Genomic DNA, 23,158 nt, shown 5'->3' with positions numbered 1-23,158 from the left:
AGACCCTGATTAACTATATATAAACTCTGATGCAAACCGGAAGCCACGTTATTTCAATTAAAAAATTTTCCCTGAGAAGAGCTAGATAGATGACCAGCGTGACTCCATTGCTAACAGAAAAGTATGATGTACTGTACAGGAGCAAGATACTACTAATTTGAAATGGAGAGCATATATTTTAAGTTAAATAAATTTAAAATATGATTAAAAATTGCAACCTGGTATTGTGATGATGTCACAATAAATAATTGCTCATTTTTTTTAATTAAGATCTTAAAAGAACTCTTATCAGAAGCACTACTTCTCATCCATCTAAACAGTTCCTTTTGCATTAAGTATTAAATAATTGTGGAAATAGCAACTGGATTAATACTGAACGATTTATTTGTTAATATATGACAAGAGTACGCTATAAATTATAAGTTAGCCTCAATTTTGTACATTATATTAAGTCAAACCTTAAATGGAATTAGCCAGTGTAATCAGAAGACAGAAGAAGAGAATACAGTAGGTGATTGGTTAACAAACATAATCCGTTCCAAGACTTTGTTCGCTATCCGAATTGTTCGTTAACCAATCATCAATTTACCATAGGTTTTAATGGGAATTTGATTAATTCGTTCCAGAGACCTCAAAAAATTAAAAAAAATATATTTCTTACTACGTTTATTTATATGTAATAATAAATATACATATATACACAGACTTGCATTTTTATTAGTCGTGTTTTTTGTTTGTGGGGGTTAAATAATCTGTCTAATGTCGATTGCTTTTCTCTCTTCTTCAGGATTTTCAGAATTAACAACATTGTAATTGTAGAGATCCCAAGCCTTTCTAGGCCATTCTAAGATCATTGTCCTGACATCCTCCCACTTCAAAAGATCTTTAATTAATCGGCAGATATCAGCATTAATCCTCTTTTTCATAATAAAACATATCTCGCCAAGTTTCTTGGTGTTCTTCATTGAAGAGGTTTTGGCATTCTTCTGTCATCAGATCTGTTTCAGGTTCCATTATGAGCTCTTCAATGTTCCTTATTTCTCAGATGTGATATTTGTTACTCCTTTAGCTGCTTGAGTTTTCTTAATTATACTGTATCTTTCTTAGATAACATTGAACTGCGCCCTACTGTAGATTTGTTCAAGCCATACTGCCCAGCAACATCAGACATCTTCTGCCCACTCTCTACCTTTGCTATTATACTCTTACCTTTCGAAAATAAAAACCGATGCAAAACTTAATGAGTGCCCGCCCGACAGTCTTGCGAATACTATAAAAGAATTGTTTGTCAGAAAAATAAAAGGCTGGAATTACAAGGGAGTATTTCAAAGTTTGAGGAATACTATCTGATCAGTATACTCTGGATTGAGCGTCGATGTCGACGTCTCCTGCTTTCCAAAAAGTTACATGAAGACAAAGGAAAATCAATCAATATTTGCTATTTCCGTCGCTTCTTTTTATGTTTGTTCAGTGAAATGTTCATTATCCAATCATAAAAATCTTTCGCGAAACTGTTTGTTATCCGATTTGTTCGTTAACCAATCACCCACTGTACTTGCAAAATACGAAATTGCAAAACTGATTCAAATCTGTTGATGTTACATAATATTGTTTGAACATTTAGTACAATAAATTTTAAGTAAATTTATTTTATCAATATTTCTTTGCATTTTATGTCAACAATAGAGATTTTGTGTATATGTTTGTATATAGATAAATTATTTATTAAAATCAGAATAAAAAAAAACTAAGTTAGCCAAATAAAAATCACAGATTAAACTTGTATTTTTTTTAAAATGAAAGGAAATATGTGCATAAATAATCAATAAAGTTCTTATAATCTAAACTGTGTTTTGATAAACTTTCAGCAATATCCATTAATAATTGTATTCATTAAAAGAAGCTAATTTTTGACATCATTCAATGTTAATTTAAAAACTCAATATCACATGTGATTTCCTGTTACCACATTTAATATCCAAAAAGCTACAAAAATCCTTTACTGCAAAACGTAGCCAGAATTATTTGTGTATTTAAAAATAGATTCACAGATCTCATTTTTATCTTGATTATGAATGTTATGAAAAATGTTTCTACAGTTGCTAGATGTAGATTTCAACAAATTTTGCATTATATTATTTAAAATTATCATTTATTTTTATGTATGTTAATTTTAAGTTTCTAAATTGAATACTCCTCATCTTATTTATACAAAAGTTTCCCCCCATAAAGAGATTTTTTAAAAATTATTCCAGATTTTCTTCAATTAAGATTATCAATTGGTTATAAAGTTCAGCCATAATCACCAATCAAAAAATTTTTTTTCCTACTTCCTTCTCCACTGTAGGCATTAACAGGACTTTTTACAGCATGCCCATCTTTAGCATGACAATACCTACAATAGAAGCATTGAATGATGAAGAATAGTCTGACATTCATGAAAATTTCTAAAGTTTTGAGATAGGCTGAAGCCACTGATCACTGACACTTAGCTAATTGTACTATGATTTGATTGTGAAATAAATAATTTTATATTTCATGTATTATTGTATTTCCTCAATCTTAAAGAGAGACTGAGTTTTGAATTGAATTTTAAGATGTTTTTATAAAGGGAATAATTTTTAAACAATCAATTTTAATAAGTTTTGCTACATAACTACAAGTTAGAAAGTCAATTTGAATGCCATGAAATAGATTATCTGGCAGCTCTATTTTCATGTTTTCACAATGTCATTTTAAATGTATACATTTTGAAACGTTAAAAAGAAGTTTAAATTTAAAGCACTTTGCCAGCAAAGCACATATGAATTAATATGGCCATTGAGATGTGTAGCTGACAACATTTAATTGATGTGTAATGCATCTCCTAGTCCATTCATGAGAGATGCCAATGATTCTAAGCTACATCTCTAGTTTAAAAAAAAAAAAAAAAAATGGATTTAAAAAAATCCAGCAGCTAGTTGCTTAACTTTACTAACTTCACTAGGAAAGTTCACAACATGCTCCTTTGTCAATTCCATTCACCAAAAGTAATGCTATTCCAGGCTTTGCCCTCGTTTTGTAGAAAAATTTCCAAAGACAAATCTAAATCTACTAGATGTGTATTTTTATTTAGTTTTTTTTATATTTATTTATTTCAGTTAATAATTACTTAAAATAAAACTGACTGTGGTGCATCTGTTATGAGATTTTATTAAAAAATAAAATTATATTATTATTATTTATTATAAAAGGATAAAGGCTTCATTTTGAGGGTACAGATAAGCTTTATAAAAAAATTGTAAATGCTAATAATGAGTAAAATAGTCATTAACTCCAACTCCACTTGAAACATGACACAACTCCCCATCCCTTTTACCTTTAACCACCAAAATTTAATAGCATCAATTGCCCTTACATACAAGATATCATGCCAAATTTTTTTTCTTAATCATTATCCATCCTGAAAGATTAAATGAAATAGATGCCAAAAGGGTTAAATTTAACACGATTTCATATACTTCCCTATGTTATATACATAAAAGTCGAGAAAGTAAAAGTGCATCTTAGAATCAAGAAATACATCATTAGATATTTAAATAATAATTACAATCTTAATAATAAAGCAAAATACTTACCAACCCTTCCTGATTACTTTATAATAACCTGGAACTGAAAGATCTATCACAGTCGAACCTAATCGTTTAGAATTATCATCTAGACGACCCACATCAAACACATATTCCAGATGAGGCCATAATTCCCTAAATTCCTATAAAATATCAAAATTAATAATTTAAGATTATCTTATTATAGATTATTTTATTAAATATTAAAACCAAATACTTAACATAATGATAAATTAAATTAAATATATGATAATTATATGGCAACAAACGTAAAATAAACAATTTAGAATTTGCAGATAAGTAATTTTCACACAAAATCTATTATAGATTTAAAATGTCAGCATTTATCAATATCCTGAAAAGTGTAATCATTTGTCAACTGTATAAATTTCCTGTAATGCCCATATTAGTTATCATTTATTACAAGAAGTTTATTCCAAGAACAAGTGTCTAAGAAATTTAGCATTGAAAAAAATTCACAAAAATATTTTTTCAGAGAATATATTAATTGTAGGAACATATGTAGAGAGAAAACACATTTCACTTAACAACAAAAATATATCTATTAGCTGAGGTATCTGGCTTTCCTTGAAAAAAAATGATATATTAAGTAAATGTTAGACACCCATAAAAATTTACATACCAAAAAAGTACAGTACTTACAATGTAATAGATCCAACCAAAAACAACTTTACACCAAAAGAACTTCTAAAGACTCACTAACAATCTGAAACAGGTGAAATGACAACAGTAATACATTCTAGCTTTAACTAATGTCCACTTATGATCACAACGTTAGCCTATTATATTCAAATTCTATGATTCACTTGCTATACTACTTGAACTAAATTTTTGAAATATAATCTAAATATAGTGGTGCCTTGTATAACGTACTTAATCCATTCCAAGTGCACATCTGTTAAGTGAAAAGTCCATTATACGAAACGCATTTTCCCATAGAAATACATGTTAAAACATATAATTCGTTCCACAGCATAAAATAACCGTACTGTACCATTAAAAAAAAAAATTGAAAATGGAGTAGTCACCAATTATGCCAGATAGTCAGATGTTGTGAGGAGGTGGAGGAACACTTTTTCCACACATTCATACAGATACAGACTTTTTACACATTGCAGCAGGTCTCTTTTTACTGTTTTTTAATTGCAAGCAAATTCAGGAGAGGCTATCGGAGCTTGCAGGGTCAACTCCTCTTGTTCCATCCTTTGTTTTTTGGCAGCTGGCTTCTTGAAAAACATGTCCAAGGTGGTCTGTCTCTCTCTCTTCTTCAACACCTGTCAGAAATGACAGGCAAGGGTGTCATTGTAGAAATCTTTGATCCTGTGGCCTCAGCTCTGTTTGGATAATGAGTGCTGGTAAACTCCTGAGCCTCTCCCCATTTGACAAGGAAGTTTTTGTCAACTTTCACTCCTTCTGATGATGTCTTACTTTGTTTCAATTGAAATCACCTTTCTGTTTTTTTTAGAAGCCATGATTTACACAACACTTGAATAAATGTAAATATCCTGCACTGAGGTGATGTACTGTACGTAATAAACAAGGGGGCAAGCCAAATCCCAACGGGAGCTCTGTACTTCAGATATACTAATAATATATTCTAATAGTACTAATATATTATAAAAATAGCAGATTGTCATTGGCAACAGCAAAAGAGTGGAAACATCATTTGCACTTGTTTGCAGAAAATCCATTGTTTGCCTCACGTAACTGCCGAACGGAAAGTCTGTTGTTCGCAGCCAGTCCGTTGCTTGAGTCACATAATGGCCAAACAGAAAGTCTGTTGTTCGCAGCGTCCGTTATTCGAGGCATACATAATGTGAGATCTGAGTAGCCCCTGTGACTAAATAATAATTTAATTATAAAGTTAAATTTTTAATGGAAAAAAATATTCTTTAATTTTGGTGAGAAAATAGCGTTTTTCTAACACTGGGAAACTGATAAAAAGTCACTTCCTGCAACGGAAGTTGAAACATCCTNGTAATGGCCGAACAGAAAGTCTGTTGTTCGCAGCGTCCGTTATTCGAGGCATACATAATGTGAGATCTGAGTAGCCCCTGTGACTAAATAATAATTTAATTATAAAGTTAAATTTTTAATGGAAAAAAATATTCTTTAATTTTGGTGAGAAAATAGCATTTTTCTAACACTGGGAAACTGATAAAAAGTCACTTCCTGCAACGGAAGTTGAAACATCCTTTTGTTTTAATCTTATCTACTACAAATCTCAGCACCCTGGAAATTGTTAACCCCTCGTTACTTCCCCTTTTCCTCTGTACACGTGAGAGAATCCAAAATGTTGATTGGATGAAAATCAGGAGAAATAAAAATGATTTTGTACAATTCGGAGAGTACGCCACGAAATTCCATAGAAGGAAGACATATTCCATATTGGCTCCCTAAGGCCAACGCCCTTAGTTAAGAGTATGCTTGAAGATCTCATAGAAGACGAATGTATTCCATACAGCATCCCTAAGGCCAACGCCCATAGTCGTAACCAGCAGAAGTTAATAATGAGTTCAAGAATTAAAGTATAAAGAAACTAAAGATAAAGAAGAGGAAACCCACAGAGATAGTATGATCATAATAGAAAATTGTGAGCTCTCTCTCTCTAAACATTTAGATTAATTATTCCCTTGTGTATAGTTTTATTCATTTGTCTTATTAAATTTAGTTTTATTATTGTTAAAGGAATGTCTCAAGTGCCTGAATCAAACCTATTCCCTCTATGAAGCATAACACGTGTTAATCTGCGTATCTAAATTTGATTAACTGGTGTCGGGAATCCTGACGTAAGGGAACAAGTGATTACAAAATCCTCTAATGCTTTAAAATAATCTTCAATCTGTAAGTCCCTCCACCCTTGATTTTCCTTGAATTAGGAAACCCATCCTTTTAGACAAACAGAGGACTAGTTTAACAACTAGACGCCGATTAAGTGATACTACGATCATAGTTACTCAGTACCCATGGCTAGCCCCTCACAATTATACAAGGCACCACTGTATATAAAATTACTTGTCCTGACTGACTGAGTGATTGATTCATCATTGCCCAGAGCAAACCACTGAACCTAAAGAGGTGATATTTGGTACACAGTTAGGGTATGTCATGAAAACGCACACTAAGAAGGGATTTTTCGAAATTCCCCTGCGGGGAGAGAGGGAGAGGATTAAGGCTTAACCTGAAGAACGACTTCTACTATACTATTTTAGATGCAATTTTTTATTTTCAACTACATTTAGTCTTCATTGAGTACTTAGGTATATTAAATTGATAACATTTCAGACATGTTATAATTATTTTTATATAATTTGATTTTTTAACCAAATGTTTGAACCATTTTACATTTGAATTGCATATTGGTTCAATTATAGAACGATTGTAAACATTCCAGAAAATTGATCAAATTGAAAACAGTTTGTTTGATTCTCAGCAATTCTCATCATTCTCAGCGGTAGGTGTTATATAACAATTACTATGGTTGTTGAAATACTGAATATAAATGGGGTTTGCTTGCAAAATCTGCATGGGCAAAGTCGCAGGTAACAGCTACAGTTACTTAAAAAAAGATACTCTATATTTGTTATTTTTATTCATATGAGAGAAAATAATTCTAACTGTTTATTTACTGAATCAACTGATATAAATAATAAATAGTTTTCATTAAAAAATCATTCAAGAGTTTGTTTATAATTTTAAAAAAAAAAAAATAGTAAAAATTTCTTTTTACTATTTTTTTTAACATAAATTTGAATAAAAATATTAAACTCACCTCAACAGATAATGTGTTGCTTTGAGAACTAATATTTGCACTGGTAAGAGCCAAACACTGATTACACACTTTCGTAACTGCTTGAAGAAATGAGTGATTTGGAATACGAATTCCTACGAGAGATGTGTCTGGATTAAGATTAGGATTCAGCTCCGATGTTCTTTCTAAAACAACTGTTACTGGCCCAGGAAGTAAATCTTCCAATAAACTTAAAGGTATGGTAATCTTTCCCCATCTTCAAATAATAATATTAATAATAAAATTTAATAAAGTGTTCATTTTTTTAAAACTTTAAAGTTATAAAATAGTACATCAGTTATTAATGAATATCTTTCTTTTTCTATTCAGAGAATATAAAGAAAAAAAATAACATAAACAAGTCAGTTCTTTATAGGTCCATTAAAAACATTTTTATAATAAAATCATTGACTGCTAATATCATTTAGAAATTTGTTCACTTACTTTGGAATGTCTCTTATATCTGAAACACAAATAGCTATTGGTTTCTTTTGATCCCTTCTTTTTATTCTATACAATGCATCCACTGCTTGATTGTTTTGGGCAAGTGCTGCAATTCCATATATTGTATCTGTAGGCACTGCTATCAACTGACCATTTGACAGGGCTTTAACTGCTTGTTTTATTGCTAATAAGTTAAGTTTTAAAACTTATTAGTTTTTAAATATTATCATTAATTACAACATATTTGAAGAACTAAGAATTAAATTGAAGACTGAATTATTTTTACTGACTATTATATATAACAGAGGGAAAGTATGGCAATTGGTCAAAAAAATAACCTCCCCAAGATTTTTACATTTTTGAGCTCAGGACAACTTGAAACATCAAGAAATGAAAAAAAAATTGGTAGTTTTCTTCTGTATGTATGGATGTTAGTGAGTGAGTGGGGCACAATTTTGTTCACCCTTTTGAGGCTTAATAACTTCTGTGCTTTTTGTCAAAAATTTCTGAAATTTTGAAGTGAGGTTTGTTTATTAGGGGGATTGATACTGTTAAATTTTGGTGGTTAAAGGTCAACGGGGTAGGGAGATAAAGGCAGTCATGTGTATCTCCAGTAGGGTCGGACTTAATGATTTTAAGCATTTACAATTTTTTTTTTATAAAACCCATCCCTACCCTGAAAATTAAGCTTTTTGCCATTTTATAATAGTTAACAATATAAAAAGTTTTTAAAATAAAATATCATAACAGATAATGCCACTAAATGTGGCCAAGAAAGTTAAGCAACTTGTTGCTGGATTTTTTTCTGTATGTTGAATATAAGCATAGTTTCTATTTTTTCAAGATGTATATTTGGAAGAAAGAATTTATTTAACTGTTTAAAGCATACAAGTAAAACTTATAATTAACTTTTATAAAATTATAAGTATAATCTTATAATTAAAAAATTAAACAAATTATAAGATTATACATGTAATTAAAAAATTACTCAAAAGACAATAATTTAAATTAACAAATTTTAAAACAAGTTTGTTAAAACATTCATTTACTGGAACAACATTTTGATGGCAATGACCTTCCATAATGGCTATATGGCCATTCTACAATGGGAAACATTCCCTTAAAAATATGAATCATATGTTTTAAACTTTAAAGGGCTACTTTTTTTTATATTTTTGAGGGAAATTTTACAAATGGCTGGATGATCAATGTGTTTAAGACATCAGTCTACTGCACTGGGAATCCAGGATCAAACCACTAAACACTGGGTAGTTGAACACAGGTTCATGCCTGGCAAACAAGGTGGCCACATGGAGTTTTCTAGATTTCCTTCATGTCTGTAATACCTAAATGAGGGCCAGTTTCCCTTAGAAAGTCTTCCAGGACGCATGCCCATGTTTGCATTGTCACAAACAAATAAACCAGTGTTTCTCATGTGAGCGTTTTTCCATGTTGAGGGGGGCGATTAGCAACAATTTATATTTTGGGGGGCGAAAAACAATTTTCTGGGAGATATAGTAAAACATTATATTAAGAATAATTAGATATTTTATTTGTTATATCGTACAATAATTAAACAAATAACATTATACTAGTCACTAGTCTATTCAATACAGTACAAATTTGGCGTTAGTCTTGTCCCTCGGCATCGGAATTTTGTAGTGAAGGGGTCAATACTATGTAACAGTTTCATTGAAGGGGGCGATACTACATTGAAGGGGATGATGATTCGTTAGAGGTTGAGAAACACTGAAATAAACCAAACCCATAACTTTTTCATGGATGGTCTGTTCCTGAAATGTCAATCCTCGTCCTTTCCACCCAGCCACCTCATTGTAGGCCTGGCCAAACCCATAATGGAAATGCCAATATTGATAAATTTTGATGAAATTTGCAGCAAATGTTAACAATGTTAATAGATACCTAATGACCAACCAATACAGATGAAATATGTCTTTCCAGTTTTGATAAATTTGGCACCAAAATTTGTAATTATTTCCAGAACACTCATCCATAGCATAAAGCCTTGATTCTATTTGCACTTTCCAGTGGTAGTAACAAGTGGTGGTTAGTTACTATGGAAGCAATAGCAATCTCACAAGAGATTGCTCTAGAAGTTCACTGTGTTGCTAAGAAAAATTCCTGTATGCTGAATATTTGCCACAGTTGCTAAGAATCACTGCTTTCAATAGACAATAAAGTGATAACACATACATGATGCCAGAACAATACAGCAGCATTTCTCAAATTTTTCATTTCCTCGATCCTATATACAGTAATACCCCAAACTTACATGATAGGTGGGACCAAGCGATAACCACGCAGGTTGAATTTGCATAAGTCGGGGTATAATTTCACAATTCTTGTAAAATCCAAGTCAGATGTATGTAAGCTAATAAATGTTCTCATTAATCTTATCTCGTCTTTTGATTCGTTCACAGTTACAAGAAATCACGACATAGAGTCTCTCAAGGCTTCATAGATATAACAAATACAGAAATAAATAACACAAAATAAATTGTAGCTATGTGTCAATTCCGCACGACACATCCGAACATGTAAGCTGAACAATAGTGTGGGGGAGTGAGTAATCAAGAGTTGCATGGCGCTCAAACAAAATACAAATCGATGAGATTTGAAAATCGCGTAACTCCAGGTTCGCATAAGTCGAGGTATTACTATATATATATATATGTTTGTAATGGTTCCATGACCCAAATTTCATAATATAAAATTTTTAAAAAAAACCTGGTAAACCAAAGTGACCATATATAAGACAACAAAATAAAATATATGCATTATTTATTGATAACTTCTATGTGTGAAATATAACATCGAGTACATTTCTATTAAAAGCGGTTCAGGCCAATTTTGATTTGTAACAAATAACTTTCAATAATAAAAACTGGAATTGAAGTTAGTTAACTATTAAAAAATGTAAGTCTGAAGATCGTAAATAAAACAGACTGTTTCGAAATTATTCTGGAGTCTATTTTACTTTGAACAATACAGGTAACCCCCGTATAACACGGCACTTCTATAGCACGGATTCGCTCTAACACGGTTTGAGAATTGGTACCATCCCCCGTATAACATGGTACTTTTATAGCACGGATTCACTCTGACACGGTTCGAGAATTGGGTAAAACCCTCGTACAACAGGAAATGTAATAAATTTTTACATACTTAACTAATAATAGTTCATGAAAATTATTATTTTCGTGAACTATTTGTACTTAAGTATGTAAATTTTCTCTTCTCGCCTTCTGTCGATACACGTGGTCCTTCTCGAAACTTGTTTCAATGTTGCCAGATCTCGACGCTTCTGCTTCTGATGTTGCCGAATGTTTTTCCCTTATTCCATACTTGCTTTATTCTTCATAAGTGCTTAGCACCATATAAGGAAATTTATAAAGACCTTTTAACTAGAAGCAAGCAATCTAAAATTACATACATTTTGCAAAAGGTAAAGCATGGATCTGAAGATAATGCAGAAAAATGCTCAGAGGATAAGGATAACTTGCCAAAAAGAAAACGCTCTCGGTTAATTAATAGTGTTTTTAGTGATGAAGAAGAAAATATTGTTTAATTTATATTAATATATATCACTTAAAAAATTTTAATGAAGATATTTATCTTAATTATGAAAATATACCATCATGTTTTCTAATTTTTAAAACCTAACCCTCCTTTTCGTATTAGTTCTTTGTTTCGTATAACACGGATTCGCATAACACGGCAATTTTTTGGAACGTAACTACCGTGTTATACGGGGGTTACCTGTATTATATGTTTTTTTTATAAACTTAATTACTTTGTAGAGTAGTAAATATGGAATAAAGAGCATCAAATTAATTATTGTATCATTTGTTATTCTATTATTATTTTCTTCGAAGAAAGAATATCAGTGTTTCTTATTTTATTTATTACACACTGTTCAATTCATTTGTTTTTTACTCTATAATAATAATATTATTATTATCCGTAAATATAACAACCTAATAAGGGAAAGCAATGTTCTGAATCGCAATTTTGGATCATAGCTCAGACTCCAGTTTCAGAAAAAATTTAATTTTTAAGTGCAGTTGTTCAAGATATTATTCAAACCAATAAATAAAATACTTTCTTACTGGAACTACACTATAAATAAAAATCAAAACCTTTAAACAATCCAGCAAATCGTTTTTTAATATCTTAAAAACGCTTTAAGCAATCATCCTCAGTTATCATTCTGAATCAAATCAACAATTCGAAATTACGTAAAACAAAAATTCAAAAAGCAGTTACATAAATATATGTTAACATTTACCAAGCTTAAATAATTGCAAAAATTATACAAGATAATTAAAACGAAATAAAGAAATAAAATAAAATATATACATCCAGTAAAAAATTATCTTAATTAACCTCCCGTTTACATAAACTACGTCAACTCACTGTAGAAGGATTTCCATGCCGATGACAATCTGTCAGCATCCCTATGATTAATGCAGTTTGTGTGCAACTGCGCCTTGTGAATTTCTACTTTTTCCAAATGTTTCAAGGCCTGCCTGTATCTTGTAGCCTTGATGATCAATGCCCAATCCCAAAAGACCTCGATATTCTGCTGCTTAGCAAAGGCAGCAGCACCGTAGAGTCTATGTTTTTATTCACTGAGTGCTTATGTTCAGCAATTCTTTTCTTTAAGTTTTTCATGGTTGCTCCTATGTATACCAGATTAGAGTTAAATCTACGATATTTTAACGGTATAGAGTATACTCCTGCCATCGTGTTGCGTTCGTAACTGCTTTTATCGTTCCTTAAAAGCCTGTATACGGTGGGATTACACTTGTAAACTATCTATATGTTCTTATTTCTGGTAACTTTCTTAACCATTCCTTTGAGGAATGGTATGTAATTGAGCACGACTCTTTCTTTACACTGATTCCCTCCCCAAGATGGGTGGCACCTCCAACAATTCGCAATGAGAGCATCTATTCTTTCAATTTGAAGATACATGGCATGGGGTGTACCGATGGGTAGCCCCATGTCAGCTATACTCTGTGAATTAGTGTTGCGTAAACTCGAAAAAGATATACTCCCCTCGTTCCAGGAAGACATATTGTCTTATGCAAGGTATGTGGATGATATCTCTATTTTGTAGAAAGATAATCGCAGAGTTAACCAGTTTATAGATCTGCTCAACGACAACCCATATGGATTAACTCTGGAGCAGGAAAGTGGAAGCAATGTTAATTTTTTGGATTTATCTATAACTTGCACAGAAGGGGAAATCAAAACAGATATATACCAGAAACCCACTTATCTTCCTATTGTCATTCCTAGGAACTCCGCAGACCCTGAACATATAAAAATGGCAGTTTTTCGTTCATGGATAAGGAGGGCACACACGCATTGCACCAGCATCTGTGACACTTACATCTGCGATAATTGGAATATATCCGAAACATAGCGATACAGCAAAGGTACTGTAGAGAAAGACTAGATGCTCTCATTGCAAATTGTCGGAGGCGCCACCCATCTCGGGGAGGGAATCAGCATAAAGAAAGAGTTGTGCTCAATTACATACCGTTCCTCAAAGGAATGGTTAAGAAAGTTACCAGAAATAAGAATATACAGATAGTTTACAAGCGTAATCCCACCGTATACAGGCTCTTAAGGAAAGATAAAGGCAGTTACGAATGCAACACGATGGCAGGAGTATACTCTATACCGTTAAAAGATCGTAGATTTAACTCTAATCTGGTATACATAGGAGCAACCATGAGAAACTTAAAAGAATTGCTGAACATAAGCACTCAGTGAATAAAAACATAGACTCTACGGTGCTGCTGCCTTTGCTAAGCAGCAGAATATTGAGGTCTTTTGGGATCGGGCGTTGATCATCAAGGCTACAAGATACAGGCAGGCCTTGAAACATTTGGAAAAAGTAGAAATTCACAAGGCGCAGTTGCACACAAACTGCATTAATCATAGGGATGCTGACAGATTGTCATCGGCATGGAAATCCTTCTACAGTGAGTTGACGTAGTTTATGTAAGCAGGAAGGTTAATTAAGATAATTTTTTACTGGATGTATATATTTTATTTTATTTCTTTATTTCGTTTTAATTATTTTGTATAATTTTTGCAATTATTTAAGCTTGGTAAATGTTAACATATTTATGTAACTGCTTTTTGAATTTTTGCTTTACGTAATTTCGAATTGTTGATTTGATTCAGAATGATAACTGAAGATGATTGCTTAAAGCAATCAAAAGCATTTTTAAGATATTAAAAAACGATTTGCTGGATTGTTTAAAGTTTTTGACTTTTATTTATTATTCAAACCATTTTATATTTTATTTATATTTGGTAACATTCCATGAGTGGGGGAGAGGAGTATGAACCCTCGCAATTTTCCCAACATCCCCCCTTTGTGATCAAAAAACGTCTAATGAACCACACCCCTACATGCGACTCTTCACAAGATATAGCCCCCCAAAATCAGCCCACACATCGCTCAATTGCTTTTAACTATGTAGCCCCCTCCCTCGCTCATAGAATGTTACCTTATATTTTAATAAGTTTTTATCACTTTAGATAAATTTTATATAAACAATAGAAATAGTTCTTATGGTCATGTATGAATCAACATATAATTTTAGAATTATTCTCAAATATTTCAAACTATAATTAAAGGAGAACAAATCATAGAAAAGAGAATGAGATACCTATAAACAATTAACTAATAACAACTATTAATCACTTATTTAATATTACACCTACACCTGATCAAAAAGTGGTTCATCTGCTTTTACAGTTGCCATCTTTGTTTTTACAATTTTACTTTGTTTATATCTGTGCCTCACATAAATAAAATTAACATTAAATTTTAAAAAAATCCCTAACTAATTAATGCATTCATTATTTACATTATAGGCACTGGTCACAATGTCTATAACATAACCTGGTTGCAAACATTAAGTCCGCAACTTTTCTTTGTTTTTTATCAATAAATATCTTTAGAATATCTGACCACCACACCATGGAAGCAGAGTGATTTCCGGGGGAGCTAATCTCACAAATGGTCACATGTATTGTACAGGTATGGTTCCTTTTTTGCTCCTATGACATGTTAAGGTCCCAAAAGTGTCATTTACATCTGCAAACTTACCCAGTATTTCTTCCTTACTGTTGTGTTGTAAATGAAAGGCAAGCATTTAGAGAATGTTGAGACTGAGAGAAAAAATGTGATGTATTGCTTAGAAATAAATACCATATTCAAAATTAATTTTAATTAATGTAGAAAAGGCAGCAAAACATGAAAGGTGTGGACTCGTGATGGAAGCATTACTTTGGAGAAAGAATCCACAACACAATTTTAGCATTTTTGGTGAAATTAAGAAAACGAATTGTTTTCTTGCCGAGTGTAATTTTACTTGGCGTTAAATTAAATATTATTGCTTGTAAGGGAAATATTAAATAATTCAGATGTTTATATAAGATGTAAATGAAAAACGAAACTATTCATTAATACATTAAGCAAATACTTTCGTTTTTATTTCAGTTAAAGTTTATGTAAACTTCTAAATAATGATGCATTTAATTAAAGTAAAGAGTTTATTAAATGGTGGCCTATCAAAATTCTTACCTTCAGTCGAAGTGAAGCCATTCCGACCGATATTAATGATCCCATTCATACTGTCAACGAATGAGGCAACAAATCGGTACTTTACAACATAGAACACGTGCTTCGTACAAATGTCCACAATCGCCACTAGGTACATTTGTCGCTAGTTGCTAAATATCGTTATTTGTTATTTTTTTCTAATACAGTACAGTATATGCATTATTATTTAAAATTGTATATTATTAATTTTTATAATTACGAAAATTAAATTATTTATTATTCGTAAATTAATTAATAGTAAAACAAATGTTTATTGTATTCATTTTTAGAGGCGGTTAAGACGTCAGCCTACCGCTCCGAGGAACCCGGGTTCGAATCCGAGCCGTGCCAGCGACTACCCGGGAATTTCTCTTGGGCAGTCTGTCCCGAATTTATTGAGCTTCCCGCTTCACTCGGTCGCCTTTATTGTGGGTTTAACTACGATGGGTATACAAAAAAAATTCTCTTAGCGCTCATAGGGCGGAAAGAATTAAAACTTGAAAATATTATTTAGTTTTTACTTTGTATTACAATTAATGATATTTTGGTATATTTTAAATGCTTTTAATTTTATTTTAAACTAGCTGTTATCCGCGGCTTTGCCCGCGAGGATTTTGCAAGCAAACGCCATTTATATTCAGTATTTCCATACAACCATAGTAATTGTTATATAACACCTATCGCTGAGAATGATGAGAATTGCCNCTGCTTTTTGAATTTTTGCTTTACGTAATTTCGAATTGTTGATTTGATTCAGAATGATAACTGAAGATGATTGCTTAAAGCAATCAAAAGCATTTTTAAGATATTAAAAAACGATTTGCTGGATTGTTTAAAGTTTTTGACTTTTATTTATTATTCAAACCATTTTATATTTTATTTATATTTGGTAACATTCCATGAGTGGGGGAGAGGAGTATGAACCCTCGCAATTTTCCCAACATCCCCCCTTTGTGATCAAAAAACGTCTAATGAACCACACCCCTACATGCGACTCTTCACAAGATATAGCCCCCCCAAAATCAGCCCACACATCGCTCAATTGCTTTTAACTAGGTAGCCCCCTCCCTCGCTCATAGAATGTTACCTTATATTTTAATAAGTTTTTATCACTTTAGATAAATTTTATATAAACAATAGAAATAGTTCTTATGGTCATGTATGAATCAACATATAATTTTAGAATTATTCTCAAATATTTCAAACTATAATTAAAGGAGAACAAATCATAGAAAAGAGAATGAGATACCTATAAACAATTAACTAATAACAACTATTAATCACTTATTTAATATTACACCTACACCTGATCAAAAAGTGGTTCATCTGCTTTTACAGTTGCCATCTTTGTTTTTACAATTTTACTTTGTTTATATCTGTGCCTCACATAAATAAAATTAACATTAAATTTTAAAAAAATCCCTAACTAATTAATGCATTCATTATTTACATTATAGGCACTGGTCACAATGTCTATAACATAACCTGGTTGCAAACATTAAGTCCGCAACTTTTCTTTGTTTTTTATCAATAAATATCTTTAGAATATCTGACCACCACACCATGGAAGCAGAGTGATTTCCGGGGGAGCTAATCTCACAAATGGTCACATGTATTGTACAGGTATGGTTCCTTTTTTGCTCCTATGACATGTTAAGGTCCCAAAAGTGTCATTTACATCTGCAAACTTACCCAGTATTTCTTCCTTACTGTTGTGTTGTAAATGAAAGGCAAGCATTTAGAGAATGTTGAGACTGAGAGAAAAAATGTGATGTATTGCTTAGAAATAAATACCATATTCAAAATTAATTTTAATTAATGTAGAAAAGGCAGCAAAACATGAAAGGTGTGGACTCGTGATGGAAGCATTACTTTGGAGAAAGAATCCACAACACAATTTTAGCATTTTTGGTGAAATTAAGAAAACGAATTGTTTTCTTGCCGAGTGTAATTTTACTTGGCGTTAAATTAAATATTATTGCTTGTAAGGGAAATATTAAATAATTCAGATGTTTATATAAGATGTAAATGAAAAACGAAACTATTCATTAATACATTAAGCAAATACTTTCGTTTTTATTTCAGTTAAAGTTTATGTAAACTTCTAAATAATGATGCATTTAATTAAAGTAAAGAGTTTATTAAATGGTGGCCTATCAAAATTCTTACCTTCAGTCGAAGTGAAGCCATTCCGACCGATATTAATGATCCCATTCATACTGTCAACGAATGAGGCAACAAATCGGTACTTTACAACATAGAACACGTGCTTCGTACAAATGTCCACAATCGCCACTAGGTACATTTGTCGCTAGTTGCTAAATATCGTTATTTGTTATTTTTTTCTAATACAGTACAGTATATCTATTATTATTTAAAATTGTATTGTTATGCATAGATATACAGGGAGAGGCATTCAACCTGAAAAAGTGAAATATCTCCAAAACCAAGGGTTGCAGAGGAATTTGTTCAAGAAAACCAAAAATGTGTTTATTAAGGAGGCGATGGGTAACGGGTTTGTTTTTTTTTTATTTTGAGCATGTTTTCAAGGTTATATCAAACAAAAAAACCTGTGTAAAACGGTATTGCACGGTTCTGGTTTCTATTTTGAGCGGTTTTTAATATATTTTCCTATGTTATTTTGTTCAGTAATCTTTTCTTGAACACATCGAGATTAAACTCTTGTTAGAATAATTTATTCAATAAAATTGAATTTTTATGTATTGCTAATAAAAGTATTAGTTTTTTTTTCTTTGGAAAGAAGTGTTTTAGCCTTCATTTAAAATAGAAATGTTGTCAAAAGTATTGCCCACTTTTAGGCAGCTGAATCTATGCGTCATTTCGCATAGATTCTGCTGCCCTAAAAAATACAGTTGACCCCCTATAACGCTGTTGATAATTCCGTTTTCATAAGAATTTCATGTTGTACGAGTCACTTAGATTTTACAAATACGTGAGCCGTTCACAGCCAGGCACACGTATTTGTAAAATCTAAGTGACTCGTACAACGTGGAATTCATAGAAAACGGGATAATCAACAGTGTTATATGGGGGTCGATTGTACAGTTTTTCGTTTGAAATAACAAGTTGACCTTGAAAACATACTCATAAAAATTTATGTCCCTTTCTCTTTCAAAACAAATACATTTTATTTTAAACAAATTCCTCTGCAACACTTAGTTTTGGACATATTTCACTTTTTCAGGTTAAAATGCCTCACCCTGTATAAATGAAGTGGAAAATAATTTTATATTGTGTGTATGAGTTCAAATTGTTCAATTATTTTTACTAGCCTTGTATATATACATATACAAGTACAAGGCTAGTAAAAAGAATTGAACAATTGGAACACGATCTGTGAAGAATTTANTACTAAATTATTATTATTAATATTAAAATTATTTTACTATGTGAAAATTTAAATCTAATTTGAATTTAAAGTAGGTACTATTTAGTTTGCGTAACTTCACTTAACCCGGCTGAATACAGCAGCAACCTTCTTGGCCCCCGAAATGTTTGGTGAAGAAAATATGGCCCGCGGGCTATGATAAGTTGGACAGCGCTGATTTAGATGATAAATGACTTCAAACCAAATTAATTCAAACATAATTAATTATTTAAATACAGGGTGTTTATAATTGAAGTTCCACTTTGAAATGGCCATAAAATGAAAACTACTAGACAGAATGTTATCAAACTTGATAATAGTGTACAGGACGTCATGGAATTTTATTTCCCGCAAAAAAAAAAAAAAAAAAAAAATAGTTCAAAAACTCACCATCAACGGGAAATGGCGCGATTTGCAATATTGTTAAACGAAATAAGACATGAAGTCATCGTTGAAAATGTTTTTAATCGTTTTAAAACGAAACTGTTTGTGGAGTTTCTCCCGATATGCTAAGAGCTACTGTTGAGAACACAGTAATGCGATGTAACTTGCTTATCAAAAATGGTGGACATCACATTGAACATGCTCTGTAACGCTTTTTACTATATAAAACCGATTAAAAACATTTTCAACGATGTCTTCATGTCTTATTTCGTTTAACAATATTGCAGATCGCGCCATTTTCCGCTGATGGTGAGTTTTTGAACTATTTTTTTTTCCGGGAAATAAAATTCCAAGACGTCCTGTACACTACTACCAAGTTTGATAACATTCTGTCCCGTAGTTTTCATTTTATGCCCATTTCAAAGTGGAACTTTAATTATAAACACCATGTATTTTATTCGGGATTTCAAGATGTCAAAGATATCAAGAAAATCGTTGGGAAACTGATACAGAAATTGAATACATCATCCTGAAAAGCCTTGTACAGGGTGAATACTGAACTGTTAGGTCAGTGCCATGCTTGCGGGAACTCGATCGCTTGCTCGTGTGGAGGTTTGCCGCAACAAACAAGCGCGAGAGCATGACGTCATTCGAAGCATTTAACACGGCCAGATTGTATCGAAAGCTTGCGGTACCCAGCCAGCATACATGTATTGTATGCTGACTGGGGCGGATGTACATAGAAATTAATAGGGCTTAAGCCCTATTCCCCAGAGTCAAGGGCCCACATAATTTGAATTATTAACATAAATTTTCAATACTTTTTCATTATAATATATTTTATGTATTTTATGTGTAAATATAATGGGCTTTTATAATAGTTCATACTTTTTTATTCACACCAAATAACGTTTCTGCCTATTGTTTAGTCCTAGAGATAGGCCTATTATTCTTATTATAACTTTCAGTATGGCCGAAAATTTTGGTCAGGATTTGCCCCTGCTATAGATCATCCCATTTCATATATTTGTTAGAGACATTCTGATTGAACCTTCTCGGATTGAGAAATTAGAATATTTGCAACAAATATATAAAATGTCCTTTTAACGCAGTATCAACCCAGGCGTGCCGATTATCGCCACCAAAAAGTTGTCTTTTTCCTTGATTTTCTTCAGATGAAAAAAATGGTTGAGGATCAGTTCATAACTGAATTTTAACGCTTGAATAATAGTGTAAACCGAGCGGTGTTTCGCATAAGTCAAGCGAACTCTGCTCTGGAAAGAGATTGAGGAAACACACAATGCTACTCTTCTTTCATAAAAATCACTATCCTTAGAATTATGGTTCGCCGTGAAACAGTTATCTCAAGAGTAAAACTCTAGAGAAAGATCTTATAAACTCTCCAATGGAATTAAACTTCATTCGTAATTAGCTAATGGATAAATCCTTAAATTACTATTTGCAAATTTAAAATGTAGAAGTAGATTTATCAGAAAGATGGAAATTAATTGGAATATATGATCATATATTCCAATTAAGAATATGGCTGCTGCAGTATGTCTGATAAAATATGGCTGCTGCAGATAAATTTAAGATTCTCTGCTCTGAAAAATTTGGATCGATTCAGTCTGATTAACTGCGTTTTTTTTAGAGAGTAATTTGAATCTTTAGAATCTGTCGTGGATCGATCACAGAGATCACCAGAGCAACTCTAGATCTATTGATAGATGATACCAGAGCTGTTCTCACACATTACAGGATCAACAATAATAAACTCCTTCATGTATATATAAATAATTAGCAGAATATATAAAATCAACGCGTCATAATAATAACAATAATCTTAGAATTTTTGTAGTAACTTAAACGATGTAAAAACGAACATTTCTTCAGATAATTTGGTAAAAATGGTTTATAGTGCTATTTATTTAATTTGTTCTTGTAAAAAAATATATAAAAATATTTTAAAAATTAATGAATTGTATATGTTCAAAAATACTAAAACTTGAAAAAATAAATTTAAAAAATTAATTTCTTTTCTGATTAATCAACAGAAAAGTAAAGGAGTCGTAATTGTTTAGAAACATTCTTTTTCAAATAAATAGATGGCAGCACCGACGTTAACGAGCCCTAACATTTAACATTTATTAAAAATATCTAAATATCTAATATTTTTTAATACTTAGTATATTTAAAAGCTCTCTAAATAATTATAAAAAATAATACTTTTATTGTATTTCGTAAAAAATAATTAATAAAAATATTTTCAAAGGAAAAAAGAAAAATGTTAAGAATATTGCTCACCAGGTAGCGGCAAGTTATTTCATCGTTTGGCTCGCTAAAAATTAATATTATTTTTTAAATAATTTTTAAAAATTTAAATTATGTATTAACTATCTATTAATAATTTTCTCAATTTTTGAATACCTAAAAAAATAAAAACTTGGAGGAAAAAAAAAATCTGTCTCGCAATCCGTACCTATTTTAATACATTTATTTATGTCTTGAAAATTTAAGCCTAATTTTAACGAGAAGATATTTAAACTTTACAAACGTTTACATAAGAGCGAGAAAATTTGTTTAGTACTACATAAAACGGGAATATTTGCCACCCGACAAAGCGCAAAATTTAAAGAAACAAAAAAAATGGCGGACACTTTAAAAAAATGATTAAAAATGAAAATTAAGACCGATTTTTGTATACATTTTATCGATTTAAGTAGCGTGTAAGCGATCTGCAGCGAAATACAAAACATTGTTTCGACCAATCTCTTCAAATTCCGAGTTTCAACTTTCCTCTTCTCTTTCTTTTCTTATTTATTTATCGATTGGATGCAACATATCGTACGTGTCCAGATATAAAATATTTTCGTCTAATTACGTCGATGCTTCTTTATTTTCTAGATATCGATTGAAACGAAAGCGCGCAGATTGCCTCTAATTAAATACTTTCAAGTAGCTTACTGTAAAGTGTGTAATCTGTTGTCGGGAGGTAAACGCCATTTGTAATTTTCTAAGTAATATCTTCGGAGATTTCTAGACCCGCTACCCCTTTTATTTAATCGTGGGAAACTCCTGTGTGTTTAAAAATTATTAAACATTGATAAAAACCCTAAATGCGCCTTTGTTATCGATGTGTAATACCTCTAACAAGAGCATCTATCGGCGCATTTTACTGTTATATTCCGAATTCATACATTAAAACTTAGTTAATTTATGCATAAATGTCGTAAAATAAAGGTTCCTGTTGGTTTAGGATAGGTGCTTTTTCATTTATATATGTAGGGACCGGCAGTAGCTAGAGAAAGCGACGATTCCTATCCTTTAATTTCTCTTCTTACACTTTGAAGGATCCCTCCCGCGCGACCGATATCCACCCACCATACACTCCACTAAATTACTGCCTACATCACAAAAGAAGGCTGGGCCAAGAGGCACAACGGGCACAAGTCCAAATGGGTGGATGTCGAACTCTGCATTTCTATTGACGTAAACACTTCTCGCGCTCTAAATGTCTTAGTAAATGCTTTAAAAAATTTGCCACAAATTCTTTTAAAAAATAATAATGGTTACGCGCTTAGAAAACGTGGCACAACCTGCAAATGATGTTTTAAATAGGTTGAAATGGCTTCGTGCCTTTTGTGGTGGAATATTAATGGTAGATATCCTATCTAAATTTGACAGAGTGGGTGTAAAGAAATGGACCCCGAGCCGTCTTTATCTATAATTTACTGCAAATTGGACAAACGTCAATCCTCGTAACTCTGCTGGAAATCTCGGGGATAGGGAAACGTTAAGAGCTCTTTTATATTTTTAAACCTCTTTAAGAATTCTCTCCCTAGCCATGGGAAATCTATGGTATCAATATTCTC

At 31.7% G+C, this 23,158-nt stretch overlaps 1 protein-coding gene across 3 annotated transcripts in view; it reads right to left on the bottom strand.

Moving 5' to 3' along the window:
- LOC111624788 (yrdC domain-containing protein, mitochondrial-like) overlaps positions 1 to 17,788 on the bottom strand; it is a 31,906-nt gene extending 14,118 nt beyond the window's left edge. For 2 of the 3 annotated variants that reach the window (XM_023367736.1, XM_023367735.1), the window contains exons 1-4: positions 15,497 to 15,627; positions 7,864 to 8,047; positions 7,402 to 7,636; positions 3,618 to 3,751 (exon numbers count right to left, since the gene is read on the bottom strand). In XM_023367736.1, the coding sequence (XP_023223504.1) occupies positions 3,618 to 3,751; positions 7,402 to 7,636; positions 7,864 to 8,047; positions 15,497 to 15,545 (602 nt within the window). In that variant the 5' untranslated portion in view covers positions 15,546 to 15,627. Of the gene's footprint in view, positions 1 to 3,617; positions 3,752 to 7,401; positions 7,637 to 7,863; positions 8,048 to 15,496; positions 15,628 to 17,683 lie in introns of those variants that run through there. The other variant, XM_023367737.1, reaches the window with a different exon arrangement.
- Between the last annotated feature and the right edge of the window lie 5,370 nt (positions 17,789 to 23,158).

The sequence above is a fragment of the Centruroides sculpturatus genome, unplaced genomic scaffold (assembly GCF_000671375.1).
Source record: "Centruroides sculpturatus isolate CEXI.00-Female unplaced genomic scaffold, Cexi_2.0 scaffold330, whole genome shotgun sequence".
Taxonomy (NCBI): Eukaryota; Metazoa; Arthropoda; class Arachnida; order Scorpiones; family Buthidae; genus Centruroides; species Centruroides sculpturatus.
Note: the sequence above shows the minus strand (reverse complement) of the source record. Positions and strands in the feature narration are given on the sequence as shown.